A 23,020-nucleotide genomic window follows, 5' to 3' on the forward strand; every position below is an offset into this window, starting at 1 on the left:
CCAGCTCTCAGAAAAAGTGGTTATTTCTTTTTATCCCTCCAGAGGTGAAACACCTTAACAGGCTCTAAGCCTCATTTTAAAGGATGCTCTAATATAATTTCAAGGCATTGTGGGTAAAGAAAGTATGTCTGTGCTCTCCTCACACCAAGGGACTGGCCTCTAAATTACACTGTGTCATTTATAAAGGGCTGTGTGATACTGACTTAATTTGACAATATTTAGAAAAAAAATTAGTTTATAGGATTGAAGGTTTTAGAACTAGAAGGGATGTTAGAGATTAACTGGTCCTTTTCCCTCCTTTCAACAGGTGAGAAAACTGAGGCCCAGAGGGGACAAAGGATTTGTCTAAAGAATCACAAAGGTAGCAGAGATGTGATACAAATTTGTGACTCAAAACACAGCACTTTGGTATTCAACAATTACTAAACTGCCATTTTTCTCCAAGAAAAAGAATGACTATTACATTTTGTTTACAATTAAATTTGTACTAGGAAACTTAAGTCTTTGGACACTTGCCACAAATTTAATTAGACATAGCAGATTAAAAGTTCAGTGAATCCAGGTGATGGCCATTTCATCACAACTAAGCAGTACCATTCTAAGTAAGGATTCTCATTAAGATTACAACTTAATGACCTGTATTTCCTACTCTGATCAAACTGCTCAAAAGGTCATCTAAGATCTTTTCTTAGTCTTCATTCATTGTAATCTACTTGTTTTAGTTTTCTTCAAACCATCTTCCCTCAACTCCCACAACTGTACTATTAAAGCATTTTTCCTGTCTTTCTAATGACTATCTTCTTTGCTAGTTCCCTATACCATCTTCTCTGCCTCTTAACTATGAATATTTATTCCCTAAAACTCAAGTCTCATTTCTCTTTAGGAAAGACCAAAATCCATCAACACCTATGGTGTTAACTTTAGCCTCCATGCCATCATCTCTACCTCCTCCCCTTTGCAATTTGAAATCCATCTACCCCAGGAACCTTCTTGGGCTATGACTATGCAAAAACTTTTATCTTAAATTAACTGGATCCATTCCTCCCATCATTTCCTAGCCATACCCATGCTATACACTGCTTGAAGTCCCTCATACCTTCTTATGTGTTTTTCTTTCTCTATTAAAATATAGGCACTTTGAAGGCAGGAAAAAATCTTGCTTGCTTATATTTGTTATTTCCAATGCTTACCATAGCTGCTGGCACATAGTAAACACTTAATAAATGCTTTAACTCATCCATTCATCTCATCTACCTATCCATCTTCTTATGTTATGCATCTACCCTGTCTTCTAAACTTACCAAATATTTAATTCCTGCCAGTCTTCTTTCTTAAACTCTAGTCTCACATTTTCAACTGCCTACTGTATTCCCTCTCAAAACATTTTTTAAAGCTGGGAGCAGATGACCATTTGAAATAAGCAGAACTATGAAAAAAATGAAACAATTTAAATAAACAAAGCTTACTATGTAAAGTTAAACTGGTATCTACACTAAGTGCTATCATTTCTCTTCAAAATTCTGCATTTTGGCTTTTGTTCTCATTATTTAACTGAAACTGCTGCTGCCAAGTAGAAGATACTTCTCTTGCTTACATTGTCTTTTCTGGGTTTTCCTTGAGTCAATTCCTAAATCACCACTCTCCTTTTCATTCACCTTTGATGCATCATTCATGTCATGCTCACTAACTGTGGCTACCTCAACGCTCAACACTCTGTCCAGAGTTCTGGTCCTCTTCCCCCTTCCCCCTTCTTTCTATATTCTCTCACCTGGTGAGATGATATTGGCTACCATGGGTTCCATCATCTTTTTGTTAATGATTCCAGATCATTATCCAGTTCTTGGCTAATTCTTCAATAACTAAGATTATTAATTATTCTAGACCCAAATGGTCTGGGACCATTCTTCATGCACCCTAAAAGGACTACAATTATAGATATGCTAAATACTGAATCAAGGTTTTACAACAACAAAAATCTCTGTGGCTATGAGACTGTAGATAGATGGTGACAATCATCACACTTGGGGAACCAGAACTCAGGAAAAAGCAGCAAGTGTCTCAAGATAGATGAAGTAAAAATGGCTTCTAAAATATGGAAGTCAAGGAGATGAAAAAGAAGAACCTAGTCAGAAGGAGGATTTATGCTCAGGCAAGGTAAGTACAAGATAAATGACCATAATCAATCAAGCAAAAACACATTCATTAAGGTATTACTATGTTCCGGACACTATGTCTAGTTCCAGAGAGGAAAAAAGAAAAAAGAAAAAAGTCTTTCCCTCAAGAAACTTATATTTTAATGGAGACAATATGTACACAACAAAGTATATGCAAGATAAATCCAAAGTAGATAGAACCAGAGAGGGGAAATTCTGCATCAGAAACTGAGAGGATCAAGAAGAACTTTCTCCTGCAAAACAAGTATTTACGTTTAAAAATGAAAAATGCTCCTTGAATTTTTTTGCACTATAAACATTTGAATATGGTAGAAGCATGTAGTTTATTGTTGTTGTCCAGTAGTTTCAGTCATGTCCAACTTTTCATGACCACTTTTGAGGTTTTCTGGGCAAAGATAATATAGTGGTTTACCATTTTCTTCTCCAGATCATTTGACAGATGAAGAAACTGAGGCAAACAGGGTTAAGGGACTTGACCAGGGTCAAACAGCCATTAAGTGTCTGAGCCTGGATTTGAACTCAGGAAGAAGAGATTTCCTGACACCAGGGTCAGCACTCTACTGTGCCACTTATGTCCTCTATACTGCCAAGAACTTTTCAGACCCTTCCTACCTTTGCCTATATCTTGCCTCCCATCAAATCTGCTTAAGACTTAATTAAAATAAAACCAAAACTCATTCATCTTGTTCAAAATATCCACTTCTCAACTGAATAAGCAAAATTTGGGTAATTTTATGGAAAAATGCAAAGTAAAGTGCTTATATATAAAAACCTTTCCTTCTTGAGGGTATCTACATGGCTCAGTGAATTAAGAGCCAGGCCTAGAGATGGGTGGGTTCAAATCTGGCCTCAGATACTTCCTACTCAATATGATCCCAGGCAAGTCACTTAACCTCCATTGCCTAGACCTTACTGTTTTTCTGCCTTGGAACTAATATATACTAATAGTTCTAAGATAGAAGGTAAAGGTTTAGAACAAATAAATAACATTCTTACCTTCTTAGTATCAATTCTAAGAAGAGTGGTAAGGGCTAGGCTATTGGGGTGAAGTGACTTGTCCAGGGTCACACAGCTAGGAAGTGTCTGAGGACACATTTGAACCTAAGTCCCTCCCAACTTCAGGTCTGATACTCTATCCATTATCCATTAAACTAATTAGCTACTTGTAACTGTTTTATTTTGACAAGGCATTTCCAAAAATTAATCCAAAGAACATTATAAATAGAAGGTATTCATATTCAAATAATTAGAGAAGTTTTTTCAGTGCTGGATTTAAATATTTGCTTTAGGTTTTAAAACAAATGCAATTCTTTTATATACATGAAGCTTTTATAACTACCCAGAAATCAAGTGAATTCAAAAAACCTGACTGAAAATATTGAAATCATGAAAAGATTTTGCTTTCCCTATATGAACATATATTTTTCAATATCAGATACCTGAATCATCAGCTAATCTGCTGACTCTTTCCAATACAGCAATACAATCTCTTTCATCATCGCTGACTTCCTTCAAAGTGTCAAGCAAGCTTCGGGCCACCATTTGTCTAGGCATAAAAAACAAAACAAAACTTGTACAATATTGCAGAAAATATATAAAGATAAAAAAATAGCTAACTACATTTAAGTAGTCTAATAAGCAGATAATTTTAAAGAAAAATGTGACCTCATTTTCTAATACTTCTTAAGCATTTTACTTTCTGATATGAATGTTAAGTATTAAGGTTAATTTTATAATAAATGTTAAACACTAATTTGCCTATTAAAACTATTCATTTTAAAATTTAATTATATGGATGGAGTTACACATCTAAGTGAAGTAGGTTCTACTGTTATCCTTTAGAGCAGTGATTCCCAAAGTGGGGGCTACCACCCCCTGGTGGGTGCTGCAGCGATCCAGGGGAGCGGTGAAGACCACAGGTGCATTTATCTTTCCTATTAATTGCTATTAAAATTTTTAAAAAAATTAATTTCCAGGGGGCTAAGTAATATTTTTTCTGGAAAGGGTGCAGTAGGCCAAAAAAGTTTGGGAATCACTGCTTTAGAGAGTGTGAGTTGGTAGGAAGTTTTTTCTAACAAGACTCAATTTGCATCTTTGCCACTTCCATCCACTGCTACTAATTCTGCTTTCTGGAATGAAGAGCAACAAGTCTAATAATCCCATTTCTATGTGGTAGCCCTTCAGATATGTGAAGAAAATTATGTTCCTCCAATGTCTTATCTTCACCACGCTAAACTGACCCATTTCCCTTAATATCCCTACTAAAAACATGATGATTTCAAGGCCCTTTAATATTCTTGTCATTTTCTCTCTTGTTTATCAATGTCTTTTGTAAAACAGTCTTAAAGATGAGATGCAGTCTGAAAGGAGCTATCACTGACTTCATTCTGGACACTGTGCTTTTCTTAATGCAGTCTAAATCACACTTGCTTCTCTGGACTCCATTATCATACCACTGTCTGATGTTGAACTGGTTAAGTCAATTAAAATCCTTGCATCTTTCAGGGGGAAAATTCTGCCTATCCCATCATATATTTATATGGTCGTTTTTAAAACCCAGTAAGTCTTTACACTTGTAATTATTAAATTTCATCTTATTTGCTTTGGCCTGGTATTTGAGTCTTTTGAGATGCTTTTGGATTGTAACACTATCATCTAATGTGTGAGCTATTTCTCTCAATTTTCTGTCACCCACAAACTTGATAATAAACAAATATGCTATCTATGGATGTTTTATATATACACAGAAGAGCCTTAAGGCACTCCACTAGATTCCTCCCTATTACAAATGATAGCAGTCGATTAGTGACCACTCTGGGTCCATTCATTTAACCAATTTCAAATTTGCCTATAATTATATGATTTTACCTAGCCTACTGCTTCAAATTTTCCCCCCACAAGGATAACATGAGAAACTTTATTAATTTCAATTCTAAAAAACTGTCAGCATTAATGGAATGAAGCTGTGATATAGGAAATGAGAAAACAAAACAGAAAGGTAATTTATACTTCATTTTGGAATTAATTTTATTATTTTTGCAGCAAGTCCTAATTTTGTTTTGTTAAGGCAAATATACAGGAAATCTGAATGCCTTGAGAGGATGAAATAAGGAGAGAAGGAACTGGCCTAAATTCACTGAGGTCTTCAAGCAGAGGCTGGATTGGATGACCACTTGTCTGATATGTTAAAGTGGGAATTCCCCTCAGGTATAGGTTGGACTAGATTGGTCACTGAAGTCCATTCCAACTCTCAAATGCTGAGATAATCTGCAAAGTAGTTCCTAAAGCATGTAATTGAGAATTACCTATATAAAAATTACTTGCTACTAAAGAGATTTAGCCTAAGTACTTAAATAAACATTAGAGGGAAGATATTTGCACAGAAATCAATTTATAAAAGCACAGCTTCTTATCTTTGAGTCTATAGACTTCTAAGAAATCTAAGGATCTATTTTAGCAGGTCCATGAACTTGAATGAGAAAAAAAATTACATTTCTATTTCAGTATAGTAGGTTTCCTTTGTAATATTATGAATACTATTTTATGAATTTATAAAAATTATTGAGAAAGAGTCCACATAGCCTTCACTATGCTGCCAAAGAAGTCTACAAAAAAAAAGTTAAAAATCCCTGATATAATTCTTCACATTAAAATATCTAAAAAGATCAAAGACTATACTTGAATGTAAATTATTAAAGTTTTTAAAGCATTTAGAGTAGTGATTCCCAAATTTTTTTGGCCTACTGCCCCCTTTCCAGAAAAAATATTACTTAGCCCCCTAGAAATTAATTTTTTTTAAATTTTAATAGCAATTAGTAGGAAAGATAAATGCACCTGTGGCCATCACCACCCCCCTGGACTGCTGCAGCACCCACCAGGGGACAGTGGTGCCCGCTTTGGGAATCACTGATTTAGAGTAACTACATAAAATCCAGTAGTCTAAAATTAAGCATTTAAATAGTAAATTAAAGCAGTCAAATTCTGATAATAAACAAATTAGGTTGTTTTCCTATTGAAATAATGAAACTTCAAGTTTCCAAATTAATTTCCCATTCACTCACTTTAAGGAAGCACATTAAGACCTACCTGTTAAATACGTTCTCACTTGCAGCATACTTGTCTAGTCTTCCCAATGGCGTCAACATTTCATCTTGTGAGACGAAATCCAGGGCTGAAGGTATAATAATCACATCAGACTCTGAGCTGTAGTCATCCACACCAACTATCAGAGACATCAGAAATATTCCTTATAATCACAACACTTTAAAACTAAAACTTGCCCTTTGCCAATGCGAGACAAACCCCAGTAAAATCATCTCTTCTTTTTCCAGGGTAGTCAACACTGAAAAGCCTCAAGAAACTACAAGTTGATTTGTTTAAATGGGGAATTTATCCTTGACTTCTTTCTCATGTCTTATTAGAAGTTCAACTCCTTGGAAGCAGCAGCAAAGCTAAGGTTTCTAGATACTATATATTGTATACTTATGACTTTATATAAGAGAATAAAACATTATATTACAAAGCTTGCTAACTTTTATTTTCCTCCACAAAAGAGAAACAGTTAAAGAACAAAAGAAAAAAATTCTACTTCAGAGATCTTCAGTTAATGAAGACATACTTTTGGAACATAATTAAGTTCCTTATTTGAACCAACAGAAGAAAAGAGAAATTACTTGTATTTTAAAAAACTCATATATTAAAAACTCACTAAGTAGCATTACAAAGTATATTTTTCTTTATCTCAAATTACTGAATAATTCAAGACATAAAAAAGGATATTAATATATATCTTTGTCCTTATCATTCATGGGGACAGTCCCCCAATCTCTTCCCCACTTCCTGCAACTAGAACAGTGTTCACTCCCCACCCACCCAAGAAAGATGACAGTTGATGAAGAATCATGGTTTCTAACTAAATCAGATTGTAAAATTCTAGTCAACTTTCTTTAAAGGTAAAGAGACTCCTTATTCTTATCTCCACAAAGTCAGAGAACATTCTTTTCTCCCTTGCATTGCTTAGTAAAATCTCTAGATACCACAATCCAAAAATTTGGGATCTTTTGGTTTTTAGATTATATACTATCATGAATGAAAGAGTTCACTCAGTCCCCTTAAATGCAAGAGTGGGAAAGCAGCATTCTCCAAAGATCAGAAGCCTCCTAATTGTGGAACTTCACAGTACCCCAGTTCTTCCTGCTTCTCTATCTTCCTTCTTCCCCACTGCTACTAAGAATTTAAAGACATGGACTATTCTTGATCCAGTATTATGCTTTTATCAACTGATGGTCATCATTAAAAAAATTCTACCATACATAAATAAATAATCCAGACTGTCATAATACAGAAAAATCCAACATGTATGAAAACCCAGAAAATCTATTTTTAAAGAGGGCATTTTATATATAAATGGATTTTAAAAGGATTATAAACTAAATTGATTCCAAACTGAAATTATCCTTCTTTCAGGACTTTTAATTTCTTATATGCCTCTATGTAAAATAAGCATTTAAAGTATACCTGCCATATATTTGGATACATTCTAATTCTAAAACAACTGCTAAGAGGTAAAAACTACATCAACAAAACTAAGCTTAGAAATCTAGGAATACTATATTTAGAGCTGGAAGACAACCTTTGAAGGCTTCTCATCCAAATTTCTCTTCTTGTAAAATAAGAAAACTGAGGCTCAGAGAAGTTAATTGATTTGTCCAGGATCTTACAACTAGTTAAGTATTAGAGGTAGTATTTTAAAAACCAGACCTTTGTGGCTACAATTTATAGTCCTCTATCAATTTTGACAAAATACTGCAATGCTAGCATAGATTTAAAAAATAATACTGCAAGTTGTATTAGTAAAAAAACAAACAAAAAAAATGCAGTGCACATCAACCACCACACAAGTACATATCAGCCAAAAGGTTGTTTGCTTTAAATATAAAAGCAGGCCATTTTTCATGTGAAAGAGGCACATATGTCTTATTTTTTGGTAAGGTCATGTGCCATTTTTCCTGGCAATATGGACAATAAATAAGAGGAAGAGGTGGAATAATGGAAGAGTCCTGAATTTAGGGTAAAAAAAAAAATTGGTCTCAAGTTCTACTTTGGTCATTTCCTAGCTGAGTGACTAGACAAATGTGTTGAGCATCAATTTCTTCATCCATTAAATAGTGCTTGGAATATCTGCCTCACAGAGTTGTTATGATGATCAAATATATTTAAAATATTTTGTAAACATAAATTGCCATGTAAAGGTGTAAGCTATCACATAGCATAGACAATCACATCTGATAGTCTAATGAATAGAACTGTAGAACTGTTCATGTAGAACTGAACAAAAGTGAAACCCAGGATGACTTGTAACTAAGATCATGTAAAGACATATCACTAATGATGAACTTTTATTTTAGTGCAAGGAAATTCCTCCCAAATACTAATGGAACTCATATTACCTAATTAGGCAACCAGCGTTCAGTTTCACATAACTTATCTTAAACTCAAATGTGGTTAAGTCAATAGTGTGAACCTATCAAGCTTACTCTTATTTTTTGATATATTAACTATGTGAATAATACTAGCTATTTAAAACCAAGCCATGTTTGAATGCTTTGAAAGGGAAATAGAGCACACCCAAATCAGTTAACTAATGACCTTAATCAAGGACATGTGATTAATATCATAATAGTAAATACATTTACAGTGGTATTTTAGTGTTTATTAATATCAGTTATATTTAGAATAATGATTTTATTAATAATGTCCTTGATTTCTTTCCTCTAGCTCCTTTTTTTAAGTAAAAATAACAAAAAAATCTTCTACCAGACACTGCTAATTTACATTATTCCCATTCTCTCCAATTCTGGATCTTGGTGATTTGGGGCATGAAATCTGACAGATGTTTTTATGGCTTCAAAGCAGAGAAATAAAGATACAGAGAACAACAAAGGCTCTCTTGTCTAGATTTCAAGCTCCATGAGAGCAGGGATTGTTAGCATATTTAATCATTACATGTTCCCCATAATATAGCATCATAGTGCTTTACACACAAAAGGTACTTGATAAATATTTGCTAATCTGAACTGGATCCCTTTCCATGTGCCCAAAGCCCCAGCCAAACTACATTACTTATATATGTGTGTGTGCTTTTGCTCATATCATCCTCCATGCTCACTGAAACCTAGCTATCCTTTTAGAATGTAGTTCAAATGACATCTCTGCAAAGTGGCCTGGAGTTCTTGTCCCTAAGGAGCTTACAGTCAAATAGGAAAGAAATAATAAGCATTTAAGTGCCTACTATGTGCTAGGCATTTGATAAGCTTTTTACAAATATGATTCCAATTGATCATTACAACCACCTGGAAGGTAGGTGCTACTGCTATCCCCACAATATTTGGGGGGTAAAATTTATAGTGTTTAAATATTTTTTCAAGTCATCAAACATGAAGATGGAAAAACACCTTGTTGCCAAGTTTGATCAATCAGAATATTATTGACAATAGAATATTATTGACAGTGTAATTTTAATAGTAATTAAAAAGTTGAGACAAATAGTCTTGTTTTGTTTTCATAAGTCAGCAAAACGTCGATAGCTGCTTGAGAAAATAATGACAGGACAAATATGCTATAATGTGTTATAAAGTTTTCTCTAAATAGCTTTTATTATCCTATAATTTTTTTCTAATGAATATTGCTTGATAAAGAAATGTTATTGCTTGAAACCTAAGGATGAAATTTATTTTTCTTTTCTTAACTTTAGAGTTTTAAAAAGTGTTATTGTCACAGAATTTGACCAGTCTTATTTTATTCTTTGACCCACCAGTTTTGAAGAATTAGATTATTTAGTTTCCAATTAATTTTAAATTTGCCTCTCCACTAATTATTTTAACATATTATGATCTGAAAAAGTTGCATTTATTATTCCTGCTTTTCTGCATTTGTTTGTGAAGTTTTCATGCTCTAATACATGGTCAATTTTTGTAATATGTACCATTTACTTACTGCTGAAAAGAAGGTGTTCCTTTTTATCCTTATTCAATTTTCTCTAGATATCTATCAACTCTAATTTTTCTAACATTTCATTCATTTCCCTTACTTCTTTCTTATTTATTTTTTGGTTCAATTTGTCTAGTTCTAATAGGGGAAGGTTGAGGTCCCCCACTATTATGGCTTTACTGTTTATTTCCTCTTTTAGTTCCTTTAATTTCTCCTTTAGAAATCTGGATTCTATACCATTTAGTGCATGTATGTTGAGTACTGATATTTCTTCATAATTATACTGCCATTTATCAAGATGTAATCGCCTTCCTTATCTCTTTTAATCAAATCTATTTTTGCTTTAGCTTTGTCTGAGACCATGTTTGCTACTCCTGCTTTCTCTGTCTCAGTTGCAGCACAATAGATTCTGCTCTAGACTCTTACCTTTACCCTGGGTATGTCTACCTGCCTCAAGTGTGTTTCTGGTAAACAACATATAGTAGAATTCTGGTTTTTAATCCATTCTGCTATCTGCTTCCATTTTATGGGTGAGTTCATCCCAGTTATGATTGCCATATGTGTATTCCCCTCCTTTTATCCTGACTTTTCTCCTTTCATTCTTTTCCTCCCCTCTAGTATTTTGCTTTTTAGTCAATCTCCCCCTCCCCCACATATTATTCTCCTTACCCTTCCCCTCTTTCTTATTCTCCCCTCTTACTTTTGATCACCCCCCCAACCTCTCCTTCCCTTGTATTACCTTCCCTCCCCATCACCCTGTTTCTTATTTCCCTTCGACTTCTCTAAAGTGTAAGACACAATTCTATACTCTGGTTATTCTTCTATCTCTGAATCAATTTCTTTTTTTTTAAACCCTTACCTTTGGTCTTAGACTCTATATTGTCTATTGGTTCTAAGGCAGAAGAGTGGTAAGTGACTTGCCCAGGGTCACACAGCTGGGAAATGTCTAAGTGCAGATTTGAACCAAGGACCTCCTGTCCCTAGGCCTGATTCTCAATCCACTGAGCTATCTTAACTGGTCCCTGAATCAACTTCAATGCAAATAATATGGTTTAAGTATAACTTGTCACCAACCTCTTCCTCCTTTCCAACATATTGATTCACCCACTCCTACCCACCCTGATATATTTTATCCCATTTTATTTCTCTTTTCCCATTTCTCTTGTATTATCCTCTTTTTCAATCCAGTTTCATTTTTTGACTTATTATCCTAGACAGCTTACCTATATATACACTCTATATGTATACTTCTAACTACTATGAAATATATGAACTGCCAAAGCGAAAACGACCAATCTTAATTTAAAGATGTTTTCAAATTTCCAAGTCAGAGTTAAGATTCAAGCCTAGATCCTCCTAAGTCTAGCAAATTTTTCACTAAGCCATATGGCCCAGATAAAATTGATCAAAGGAAAATGTTGTTTTTTTAATCTTGAGGACCCTTTAATTTCAGCCTGCACAAGGTACCTAGGGTTCCCCCTTCTTCTCAAGTATTATTCTAATTATTTTACCCCAAAGACTATAAAGACAGTAATGGCCAACCTTTTGGAGATAGAGTGCTGCCTCCTCCCCCGAAGGAGAAGTGCTCCTATTGGGCCATTGAGTAGAGGTGCTGGTGATGAGAGGTGTGTGTGGGGAGGGGGAGGAGTGGCCCAGTGTTTTGCTCCTCTCCAGTTATGTGCCTCGCTGTGAGCTGTGCACCTCTCCAACCTCACCACAGGAATCAGCCCCTCCCCACAGCGCCTTACCCCAGACAGGGGAGGGAGGAAGTGCTCCCATTGGGCTGCTGGGCAAAGGGCCAGGAGAAGTGAGGAATATCCTCAGGCACATGGAGAGGGGGAGGGAAACAGCTCTGTCCCAGTCCCTCTGGCTTTCTTACCCACAGTGAGGGCTATGCATGACCTTTTGGGCACATGTGCCATAAGTTCCCCAATCACTGCTATAAGCCATTTTCTCCTGAGGGAATGGAAAGAAGATAATCATCCTCAATAATCTAACACATGTTCTAATGATAATTCCACAATTTTAACTGGGTCTCACTACTCTGAACATTATTGTTCCCATTTCTTAACATCTCTGTTAATTTGCCCCACCATTTCTATAACTACTAAGCAAACATGGGATGAGACCACACCAGTTATCATTTTTGCCCAACTAACAAAAATGGGTGTGAATATAGAAAATACACCACTTGATAGAAATAGGCCTCCATGGAAATGCTAAATTATAGAAATAAGCAAGGCTGTACTGGAGGCAAACTCAAATCAGCTGGATTGTTAAATTTTGAGTAAGCACTTAATACTATAAAAATCAGCAAATGCTGATTAAACCAGAAGTTTATTTTATTGATTATCTAGCTTAAAAAAATGATGGAGAAAATGTTAATAATGCAAATGAAATTTGGGCATTTTTTAAAGAAGGCTGATTTGTTAAACATTTTCCACATTTCCCAGCATACTCCTGAGACCAAGTCTTCAGAAAAGACAATTTTATCTTCAAAAATATCAGTTAATGAAAGATGTTTTTCAGTCATTTATCTGAGGTTAGTTTTGTACTTAGGTCTTCTTGACTCCAGGCCCTCCATCTATCCACTAATACCCCCACCTAAAGCTGCATCAATACCATTAAGGCTTAATTAGATGTGAAATAAAAATTTTAATAAAATACTCTTTCTTATTCCCTCCCCTAAGCAATTTTTTGGAAAAGAAACATTTTCTAGTTTTTTCCCAGGATCTATCATCCACTGTATTATATATGTATGTATATCAGTGTGAGAGTAAGAATGTACAAGACATAAATCAAACTATGAGTGATATTAATAACATATGAAATTGAAAGAACATCCATATATCCCTATTTGCAGACAACATGGAAGGTCTACTTAAAAATTGCCAAAGGATAAAAAAGAAAAAAAATTGCCAAGGAATAGGCAAAAACTTATGTTGATTAACAGTTTGATTAAAATAGCAGGAATAAAAAGATAAATCTACAAAAATTGTCAGCATTTCTATAACATAACAAAATCCAATTGAAATCCTTTTCAAAATTACTCTAAACTCCTTCCTTCCTTAATTCCTTTCTTCTTTCTTTCTTTTCCCTTACCTTTTATTCTTAGAATGTATTCTAACAGTAAGAGCTAGGCAATGGGGTTAGGTGACTTGCTTAGGGTTACATAGTTAGTTAATGTCTGAGGTCAAATCTGAACCTAGGACCTCTCATGTCTAGTCCTGGCTCTCTATCCACTAAGCCTTGGATCATTCTATTAGGCTGAAACATTTGGTACATGGTCCTAAAGACTGAATTTAGTTTCCAAGGACCCAGGTACCCAGCTAAATACACAGGGGTTCATCAATAGTAAGCTGGCCCCTGCTGAACAACATTTTTGGTCATGACTACCCATGAAACAAATAAAAATTCAAAATGGCACCCCATCATGTACAGTTCCCTTCTACTTTTTTAGTGAAAGTGTCAGAGTGGTAGAAAGGGGGGGAAGAGGGTACTAAGAATCAGTTTTGAAACAATTTATAAACTTTGACTATTGATATTCTAAATATGATATCCTTGACAACAAAGTAGATATTCTGCTAGAATAATCAATCAAACATTTATTAAGCACGTACTATACCAAGTTATACTGGGTATACAAGAGGCAAAAGACAGTCTTTGCCTTTAAGAGAGGCTCACAAACTAAGGGAGAAGAAAACATGCAAATATATACAAAGCAAGCTAAACAGGTTAAATAGGAAATAATTAAAGGAAGAAAAACTACTGGGGTTAATGAAGGCATCCTGCAGAAGGTGAGATTTTAATTAGGACTTAAGGGGAGCCAGGGAGTAGTCATAGCAGATGAAGGAGAGTGTTGTAGACATGGAAGACAACCAGAGAAAATAACTGGAGCTGAGAGATGCAGTGTCTGGTCTCTAGAAGAGCAAGGTGACCAATGCCACTGAATGGAAGAGTACATGTCATAGGGTAAGGTTTAAAAAGACTGGAAAGGTAGGGGGTTAGGCTGTGAAGGTCTCTGAATACCAAGTAGTGTATTTTATATTTGCTCCTGAAGGCAATAGGAAACCAATGGAATTTGTTGAAAGGGTAGGAGTAGCAGGGGAGAGTGAAGGGTGACGTGAACAGATCTGCATTTTATAATATTTCGTAAAATATTATAATATTTATATTTCAACTTTAAAATGTAATATTTTATAAAAAATCATTTTATAGTAGCTCAATGAAGAATGGATTGGAATAGGGCAACACTTAAGGCAAGCAGACCTATCTGCAAACTACTGTAATAATCTAGGATTTAAGATGATGGAGGCTAGTACTAAAGTAGTGACAGTGTCAGAGAAGAGAAGCAGGCATATTTGAGAGGTGGCAAAGATGAACTTGACAGGTCTTGGCAACAGCTTAGTTATGGAAGAGTTGAGATAATGAAGAATCCAGGGTGACTCTAAGGTTACTGAACTGATGGATTAATAAGATGGTGTTGCCCTCAATAGTAATGGGGTAATAATAATAACTAAGTGGCACAGTGGTTATAGTACCACTATATAGTGGATATATATAGTGCCACTTCCTGGAATTAGGAAGATTCATCTTCAAATCTGGCCTCAGACACTTACTAAATGTGTGACCCTGGCCCAGGGTCATATAGGAAGGAAGGATCTGAGGCCATATTTGAACTCAGGACCCCCTAAAAATAATTTTTTTAAAAAGAGCGAGCATCATCAGTATTTGAAATACATGGAAGCTGATGAGATCACCAAGTAAAAAAAGTATAGAGGGAGAAGGGAAGAAAGTCCAAGGACAAAACTTAGGGGCACCTACAGTTAAGAATTGCTGAATCATCTTAATCTTGATATATATTCTATAAAGAAAACCAGAAGAAAGAAGTTGCAACAAATTGGAAAGATAAGACCAGTTATTCTTCAGACTGGCAAAGAAAGGAGCTAGGGAGTTGATCTGATCATACGTTCAAAGGCAACAACAACAAATACTTCATGGAATAGCTGGTCTTTTAAAAAGATCCCACTAGAAAAATTATAGCTTATGCTCCATTATTGGTTGCTAAGAATAAAGAAAAAGATGAATTCTATTTAGAACCTAAGTAAAATCTTTGTGGTTAAATCAATTCATAACCTGATAATCAAGGAGTTCAAGGCAAAGATGGCAAACATGAGAAACAGAAATAGATGGGAAAGCTTCATTTGGGAAAAAGAAATTAAGTCAAAGATTGTAGACTACATAGAAGTCTCAGGACTTTGTATCATGAACACTTCCTTTGAGAAGAACATTATTAGGGGCTAGTCCTTGCAAGCACCAAATAACACAAAAACGAAATACGATATGTTTTAAGACAGGAAAAGACTTGTTATGGATGTGAGAGTTATCCCTGAATCAGCTGTCTAGTATAGTCAGACTACTGACTTGTCAGGAAAAGAGATCAGAATAAGTAAAAACAAAGAATGATGAAGAAAAAGATATGACACACATAACTAAAAACACTCAACTCTAAACTATTTGAACAATAAAAAAAAGGAAATGAAGATGAGAAATGACACTCCAATGACAATATTTTCATATAGTTTAACCACTGCAAATCTATTGCTACAAGACCACCAAAAGAGCACTGTAGTGTCATAATAACAATAATAGCTAGCATTTATAAAGTACCTACATGTAACAAGAATCGAGCTAAGAATTTTACAAATATCTCATTTGATTCTCACAATAACCTTCTGAGGTAGGTGCTATTATTATCTCGATTTTATAGTGGAACAAACTAAGACAAACAGAAGTTAAAGAAACCTACACAGGTCACACTACTAGTATCTAAGGCTGGTTTTGAACTCAGGTTTTCCTGACTTTAAGCTCTATCCACTATGCCACTTACCTGCTCTAGTTAACATTAGACTTAAAACTTAAAGGCAAAACACTAGTTTAGAATACAGACTCATTTGTAAAAGCTTATGAAGATTAACAAACTATTATGAGTAGTAGTATTATCTTATAAAGCAGAAAGAACAGAGGACAAAACTGGTTTAAAGGAAGCTTGGCAAGAGATCCAACTAAAAGCCATCCTAAGGGTTAAAGGATAAAAATGGAAGAACAAAAAAATGCAGCGTGATCACTAGAGATTACTGTAACAAACTTTTCACCACAGACAGTGGAACTACCATACTTGCCTCCTGTGTATCTGATACCAGTTACACTTACTGATTGACTACAATTTAACTGATATTCATTTTTATGTTTTGTTAGGAAAATGACTGAAGACAGCATCAGAACAATGGACAAAAGATGACAGAAAGCAGACAAAACAAAACAAAACTTGGCAATTTTGCTCAATTTTTTACTTTCAAATAAAAGCTGTGAAAGGGCCTACCTCAGGTTTTGCTTTCTGCTGTCCATGGTCAACCTAAAGCACCTGAAGTCTGCTGGGGGGGGGGGGGGGGAGACTCTATTCTGTTTCCACTTTCACTTTTTTTAGTTTTTTTAGTTTTTTTTTTTGAGGGGAGGAATGTTGCAGAGTACTGAGCCTCAGAGTAGGAGCTTAATTCACCCTTGGATATGGGGACTGACTGTATTTTTGTTATACAAACCTAGGCAACTACCTTGTATGACTTGGAAAATAGTTTGGGGTATATTTTTTTGCTATCGTCTATTTTGATTCCATAAAAAAGAAGTAATTGTGTTTCTGAATATGATCCTCTATGCAAACACGGACAAATTTTATAACGTACCCTATCAACCGATAATATCTTTTCCATCTGTACGAAAACAAAAGGCAGGTAAGTCTTCTCAGGTAAGCTATATTAGAGAGGGCAGCTGGGGAGTGGGGGAGGCTATAAGGGCTTATTTGCAACTTTTACATTTAAAAGAACCTGATCATAAATTGCAATCTTTGTTGTGAGATAGTTATATGGGTGGAAATTGTTTTTAAATATTTCACAAAAACCTCAATACTACCTGAGGCAACCAAAGGGACCACTGTTGAAAAAGCAGTTATTTGTATCTTTTTTGTCACTATGGAATGTGAAAAACAATATGGAAAGGTTCTACAATCTTGCACATTCCAAGAAATTAGCAGCACTAGTACTTGGGAACAGGGAAGGTACAGAAAAAAAAGGTAATACTTCATAGAAAAACATTAACCAATCACTTCCAATTAACCTTGGACAGAATCTTACATTTTCTTAAATAAGCATCTCCTCCTCAAGTCCAATTCTGATATTTTCAAAGGATATTTATATAAATATGTAGATCTTTACATATATATGTAGATACACATATGTATATACACAAACATACATATATACACCTCCCACTAAAGTCTTCCTTGGTTACTTTAACCCTGCTGTGGTGGGGACTGAGTTCTCAAAGGTCTTACCAATGTAGTGTTAACCTTTGCAGGTAATTCCTTGCTTGTCCTTCCTTTTGGTAGACAATCAATGACATCATAGGTTATTGTCTTGACTTGCATGTGAATTGGACTTAAGAAAGGCAGAGTTGCACAAAGTTATCAGCCTCGTGTTCTCTCAGAGAGACCTTAAAATCCAGTGGCAAAGACAAAAGTTATCACAAAAGTGATGCCCCCGGATGCAATGAATAATCTTGGCTTCTTTGATGTATGACCAAGTTCTAAGCCATAGTTGTGGGATTCAGCTGCCTTTATGGCCTTTGGAACAAATTGATCTCATCTACTGATGTCTCAAGGGGGCACACTTTGTGTAGACTCATCACTAATTAAATGCTCAGATGGATTTACAGGGGTGTGGCCAATGTGCATGCTACAGCTTCTTGAAGCCACAGGTGATCATTGACTGAAAAGTGGACACCAAAGGTGAATGAACAGCCTTGAAAAGGGTTGCTATTACTCCCTGAATATCTCATAACACTCCAGGGTCCTATATCAAATAGGAAAGGCTTCAAAAATAAGGAATGGCTAAAGAAGCAGCTTGGCAAAAGGATTATTATTGAAAAGGTAAGGACCAAATGATGAATTTTTCTTTTAAGTCATAGCAATTCAAGCTATGGCACATAAGTCTAAAGAATTAAAGTTATGAGTCACCCAAAAGGCAATAAGAGTAAGTCAAAACAAATTATAGACATATTACATCACCCAAACCTATTTACATAAAAACCAAGCAGAAGCATTATACAGGGATATCAACAGACTACATATGATTCTAATATGAGAAGGCCAAAAGACCAAAATATAACTGACAGAAATTCCCAATGAAATCCACAGAGTATCAAGTGATGTTTCTAAAGTTTCCAGGATGGTAGATGGACTGTTCCCTCCTCCCAGACCATACTCCTACCCAGGAGGGATTTATAGGATGACAATAGCTGAGAAGGCATCTGAACCTCTAGAGGGAGTATCCATAATGAGATGAGAGTTCTACTTAGAAGTACAGAAATAACTCACACAGACCCACCTACTAAGGTGAGGAGGGGATTATCAGCATTGGTGAAGACATACCTTAAAGCAGATTAAAAAAAAAAATTCTACTCTGTCCAAAATGAGATGTGTTTAGACTTTGTGAATAAGTTTTTATGATTTGAAGCAAGTCATTTAACTTCTCTGGGCTTTGGTTTCCTTGTCAATAAAAAAGGGGCCAAAGTAAATAAGGCTTAATATAATTTTTTCCTAAAATACTTTCCTTCAATCAAAGGTCTACGACAATCAGAAATTTCAAAATACATTATTAATCATTACTGGACTGTACTAACTCCCAAATCTTCAGTTATTAAGTATAAATTATAAGTGTTGACACTTATATGGATAAAATGGAAAGCTGATTATAATCTATGCAAAGTGTTTAAATTTTATCCAATATTAAAGTTAAAGCCTGTTTTATGATTCCCCATATGTCAACAGTATGTCTAAAAATCTGGGTACAATGCCATATAAAATTGTACTCTTGGGACAATTCTAAAGTGATTCTTGTTATTTGATATATAATTTACCAGGCTCTTGACCATATTTGAAATTCCTATCTAAAATATCCTTTTAAGAGTGGAAAATACATTTTACCTTAAGATATCCTCTAATCCTAAAGTCAGTCAGTGTAGTACCAAGTCATTTTAAGTGTTCATAAAATATTATACTCTTTACAAAGTAGTAGTACATTAAAAGGCAAAAATCAACTAAAAAATCCATGTTTAAGGACACATCATTAGTTTTTCCTAACTCAATCCATGAACATTAAACACCTAGGATGTGCCAGGCACTGTCCCAACCAAGAAAACCTTTTACTCTCTCCCCACCTTTTAAAACTTTAAAGAGGCAAGTAAAAGAATATACTCAAAACGTGAATTTGACTTGGTGTTAGAAGAAAAACCAGGCACACAGAAGTATATCGAAAAGGCTTAATATAGGTCTGATCTCAATCTAGAGCTGTTTGCTAGACAAAAGTCTAAAGAGGCAATTGACTTTAGGCCAGAGTTCTATAAATCCTGGACACCAAGTCATTGTGATGTCTAGAAATCTCACTGTGGTGCTTAGTATTTTTTTTTTTTCAGTTTTAATCTAATACTATATAACTGTATTGGTAGTTCAGGTTCATGTGCATTCCTTTTTTTATAATCTGAGAAGTCTATGATTAGACATTGCTACTCCACGGGAGCAACAATGTGAACTCACCCAGAGGTTCTCCTCATCTACTCCAGATTGTATTTTTAAAATCCCTACCTTCTCCCCTCACAACTTAACCCTTGAAACAAAGATTAAAAAGTAAAAACAAATAATTTATTAAATCCATTCAATGTATCAATCTGTCTAAAAGTATATGCAATATTCCACAGCCATGGCCTCCCACTTTTGCAAATTAAGAGGTTAACTCTTTTATTCTATTGGACCAAGCAGCTCAATAGAAGTAACCACTCATCTAATTTGGTTTTCAACACAGGAGTGAACATTTTATGAGAAAGTTGCTTGGATACTCATGACTTCTCACCAATCACTTTAAAAGGTAAGAGTCAGAAATGTGTAGAAAATAGGATGAAAATTTAGTAGAAACTTGAAAATCATCTCTTGGTCCTGACATTCCAGCCCCATATCTTTTCTTACTCACTTTCCTTCCTTTCCCCCAATAAATCATATTATAATCCTCTGGATTTTAAAGTGGTCAGTGAATGAAGCTATATCCTAAGACTTCTTTACATGAATATTTACATAATAGTAGAAGTCAAGCAAAAGTTCCAGTCATCTGAACAGAATATACAAATATTTACTGAATTTATTGTGATGTCAGGCATCTTTATAGCCATTCTAAACTTTACATGTATTGGGAAGATTTAAGGTTTTCTATATTATGGAAGAAGCCTTTAAAGAAACTTAACAAACCTGGAAATAGATGAATCCCTTAACATCTAACAATATGCTAATGGGGACAGCTGGGTAGCTCAGTGGATTGAGAACCTAGAGACAGGAGGTCCTAGATTCAAATCTGGCCTCAAACACTTCCTAGCTTTGTGATCCTAGGCAAGTCACTTTACTCCAATTGCCTAGCCCTTACCACTCTTCTGCCTTAGAACCAATTCATAGTATTTATTCTAAGACAGAAGGTAAAGGTTTAAAAAAAAAAAAACCCAATATGTTGATGGATGTAATATATCATGTAGAGTGACCTTTGCAAGGTCACTAAGGTATGGGATCTGATTTCAGAACCAGTATTCTTTCTGTTATATCACCCTGCCTCATATCTGTCTATTTAATGTTTCCAGGTATTCCTCCAAAAAATAAAAAATCATGAGGGGACCCCCCCCAATATTTCATAAGCCATTTATTATTTATTAATTATTAGGACAGACATATGAGAACTAAGATGAAAAAGTAGAGGCAGTCTTTTCCATTGAATATAATTTAAAAGTTTTTTATTTAGAAAGTGATTACTGTTAACTTCCTTTACACAAACCTTTTATGCTTAATTCTTAATTAAAATTTTCAAGGTGTGTTCATAGTTTCTGAAAGGGAAATGTTTGTTGAATAAAGTGACTAAATCTGAAATGTTAATTCATACTCAACTTTTTCAAGAACAGGTCTATTGAATAAAACATGGTCTGTTGAATAAAACATTTCTATTGTACAAAACACATACTGGGAAACTTAAAGCAAGTTTAATTTGGGAAAAGAAAAAACAATTGGGAAGTGTTAGCAACTAATTAAAAAACTAAAATGTCATTAACGAGTATGCTGTTAACTCTGGATTGCTGAATGTGTTGTGGGTCACTTATAATCACTGTCAGTTTCAAATGGATATTTTATTAAGTATAATAATCTGCTATGTGTCCAGTTGGTGCAGCTTCAAGTAATGTAAGCTAATTTTAATATTAACTCGATGTAAACAGTCATGAAACTAAGTCTGCCAAGGGAACCAGGTTATAAAATCCATTCTAAAATCAAAGAAATAATTCTTGGATTAGCTAGTTTTTCTCCAAGAGTTTAAATAGAATTGCTTAAAAGCTAATTATAATATGCTTAGAGATAAACTTTTGCTGCAATATTGTCACTTCTACTAATTAATTTTCTTATCTATTCTCTTTATTTCCCTAAACACATAAAAAAGATAAATTCAAGGACTTAAAAATAAATTAAAATGTACCCCCAAAACAAAACTGAATTTCTTTAACATGCCTGTACAGTAAAGTTTAATAGTCTTAAGTCACTTAAAATGGATAAAAGTAAGCAACTCTGCCCTTGAAACCTTAAATGTGTCTATCTTTAAAAACGTTTCAGTGTTCAAAGACTTTGGGACAAAACTTTTTTTTCCATTTGCATTCAAAGAAACACTTTCTGAACACATCACCACCACTCTTTACAACCTTTTCCAACTCAACTTTTTTCAAATACTTCCCAATCCTTTCTTCCAGAGGACGAAAACGGAAAAAAACAAAAAACCCTCCAAAAGTACGATCTAATGAACAGGATATTTGCTCTCTATTTTATATAAGATGAACACAAACCAAGAAAACTCAAAACAACTTCCTGTTCAGTTTCCCTACAAGAAATAACATTCACACCTATTTTTCTGAGATAACTGTAAGAAAAGACACCTCCAATACTTTTGCTTCATTACTAGGTAGGAAGAGATGGAGGAGGGGGCGCTAAAACAATAAATTAACCCAAAACACCCATCGACCACCACTAAAAACCGCACATTTGCTCTAGCCTGGCAAAACCAGCATTTCAATTCTCCCTAACCAAGAGGAGCTGGGGTGGTGGGCCCAGAAAGCCGAGTCTGTCCTAACCCAAAAAATACAATCTGGGATTTAAAAACGATCTTTTCCAGGTAGAAGTGGAGACAGTTCGATAGATAAATAAGAGTACCCAACCCCCCCCCCACTTCTGAGACTCCTTCACTTAACAATCCCACACCCCAAATACAAACGGCCAACTACCTTTCCCTTCCCCGCCAAGCTCAGAGCCCGGTCCAAGTTTTTGGATCTCCCTTCCAGGGCCTCGACCATCCCAGCCTCCTTAGGCAGGTCCCCCCACTCCGCCTCAAGTGGCCCTGACTGAGGCCAAGGGGACTCCTTGTCCCGGGCCTGGGGGGCGAAGGGAGCACACGAAAGGGGAGGGGGGCAGCGGCCAGGAGGGAGGGAGTGATGATAGCAGAAGACTCTAGTTTGGGCCGAGAAGCGGAGCGATACTCACATCCTTCTATTTCCTCCTGCAGGTCCTCCTGAAGCAGTGAAAGATCTGTGAGGAGGAAGGTGGGGGATGGGGGGAGGGGAAAGGAAGAGAAGAAAGGGACAAGGTCAGCGCCCCCCGCGGGGAGGGGGGGGCAGACGCCTCCTCTCCCCTCCCAACCCACCCACCCCCGCTACCACCCTCCCTTACCCCCCCGCCCCGC

The 23,020-nt window shown here is 35.5% G+C and overlaps 1 protein-coding gene across 2 annotated transcripts in view; it reads right to left on the reverse strand.

Moving 5' to 3' along the window:
• Positions 1 to 23,020, reverse strand: part of PPP4R1 (protein phosphatase 4 regulatory subunit 1) — an 84,948-nt gene that overhangs the window by 56,733 nt on the left and 5,195 nt on the right. The window contains exons 2-4 of one of the 2 annotated variants that reach the window (XM_044666851.1): positions 22,822 to 22,866; positions 6,261 to 6,396; positions 3,614 to 3,720 (exon numbers count right to left, since the gene is read on the reverse strand). In XM_044666851.1, coding sequence (XP_044522786.1) covers positions 3,614 to 3,720; positions 6,261 to 6,396; positions 22,822 to 22,866 — 288 coding nt within the window. Of the gene's footprint in view, positions 1 to 3,613; positions 3,721 to 6,260; positions 6,397 to 22,821; positions 22,867 to 23,020 lie in introns of those variants that run through there. The other variant, XM_044666858.1, reaches the window with a different exon arrangement.

Source organism: Gracilinanus agilis, chromosome 1, assembly GCF_016433145.1.
Source record: "Gracilinanus agilis isolate LMUSP501 chromosome 1, AgileGrace, whole genome shotgun sequence".
NCBI classification, from domain to species: domain Eukaryota; kingdom Metazoa; phylum Chordata; class Mammalia; order Didelphimorphia; family Didelphidae; genus Gracilinanus; species Gracilinanus agilis.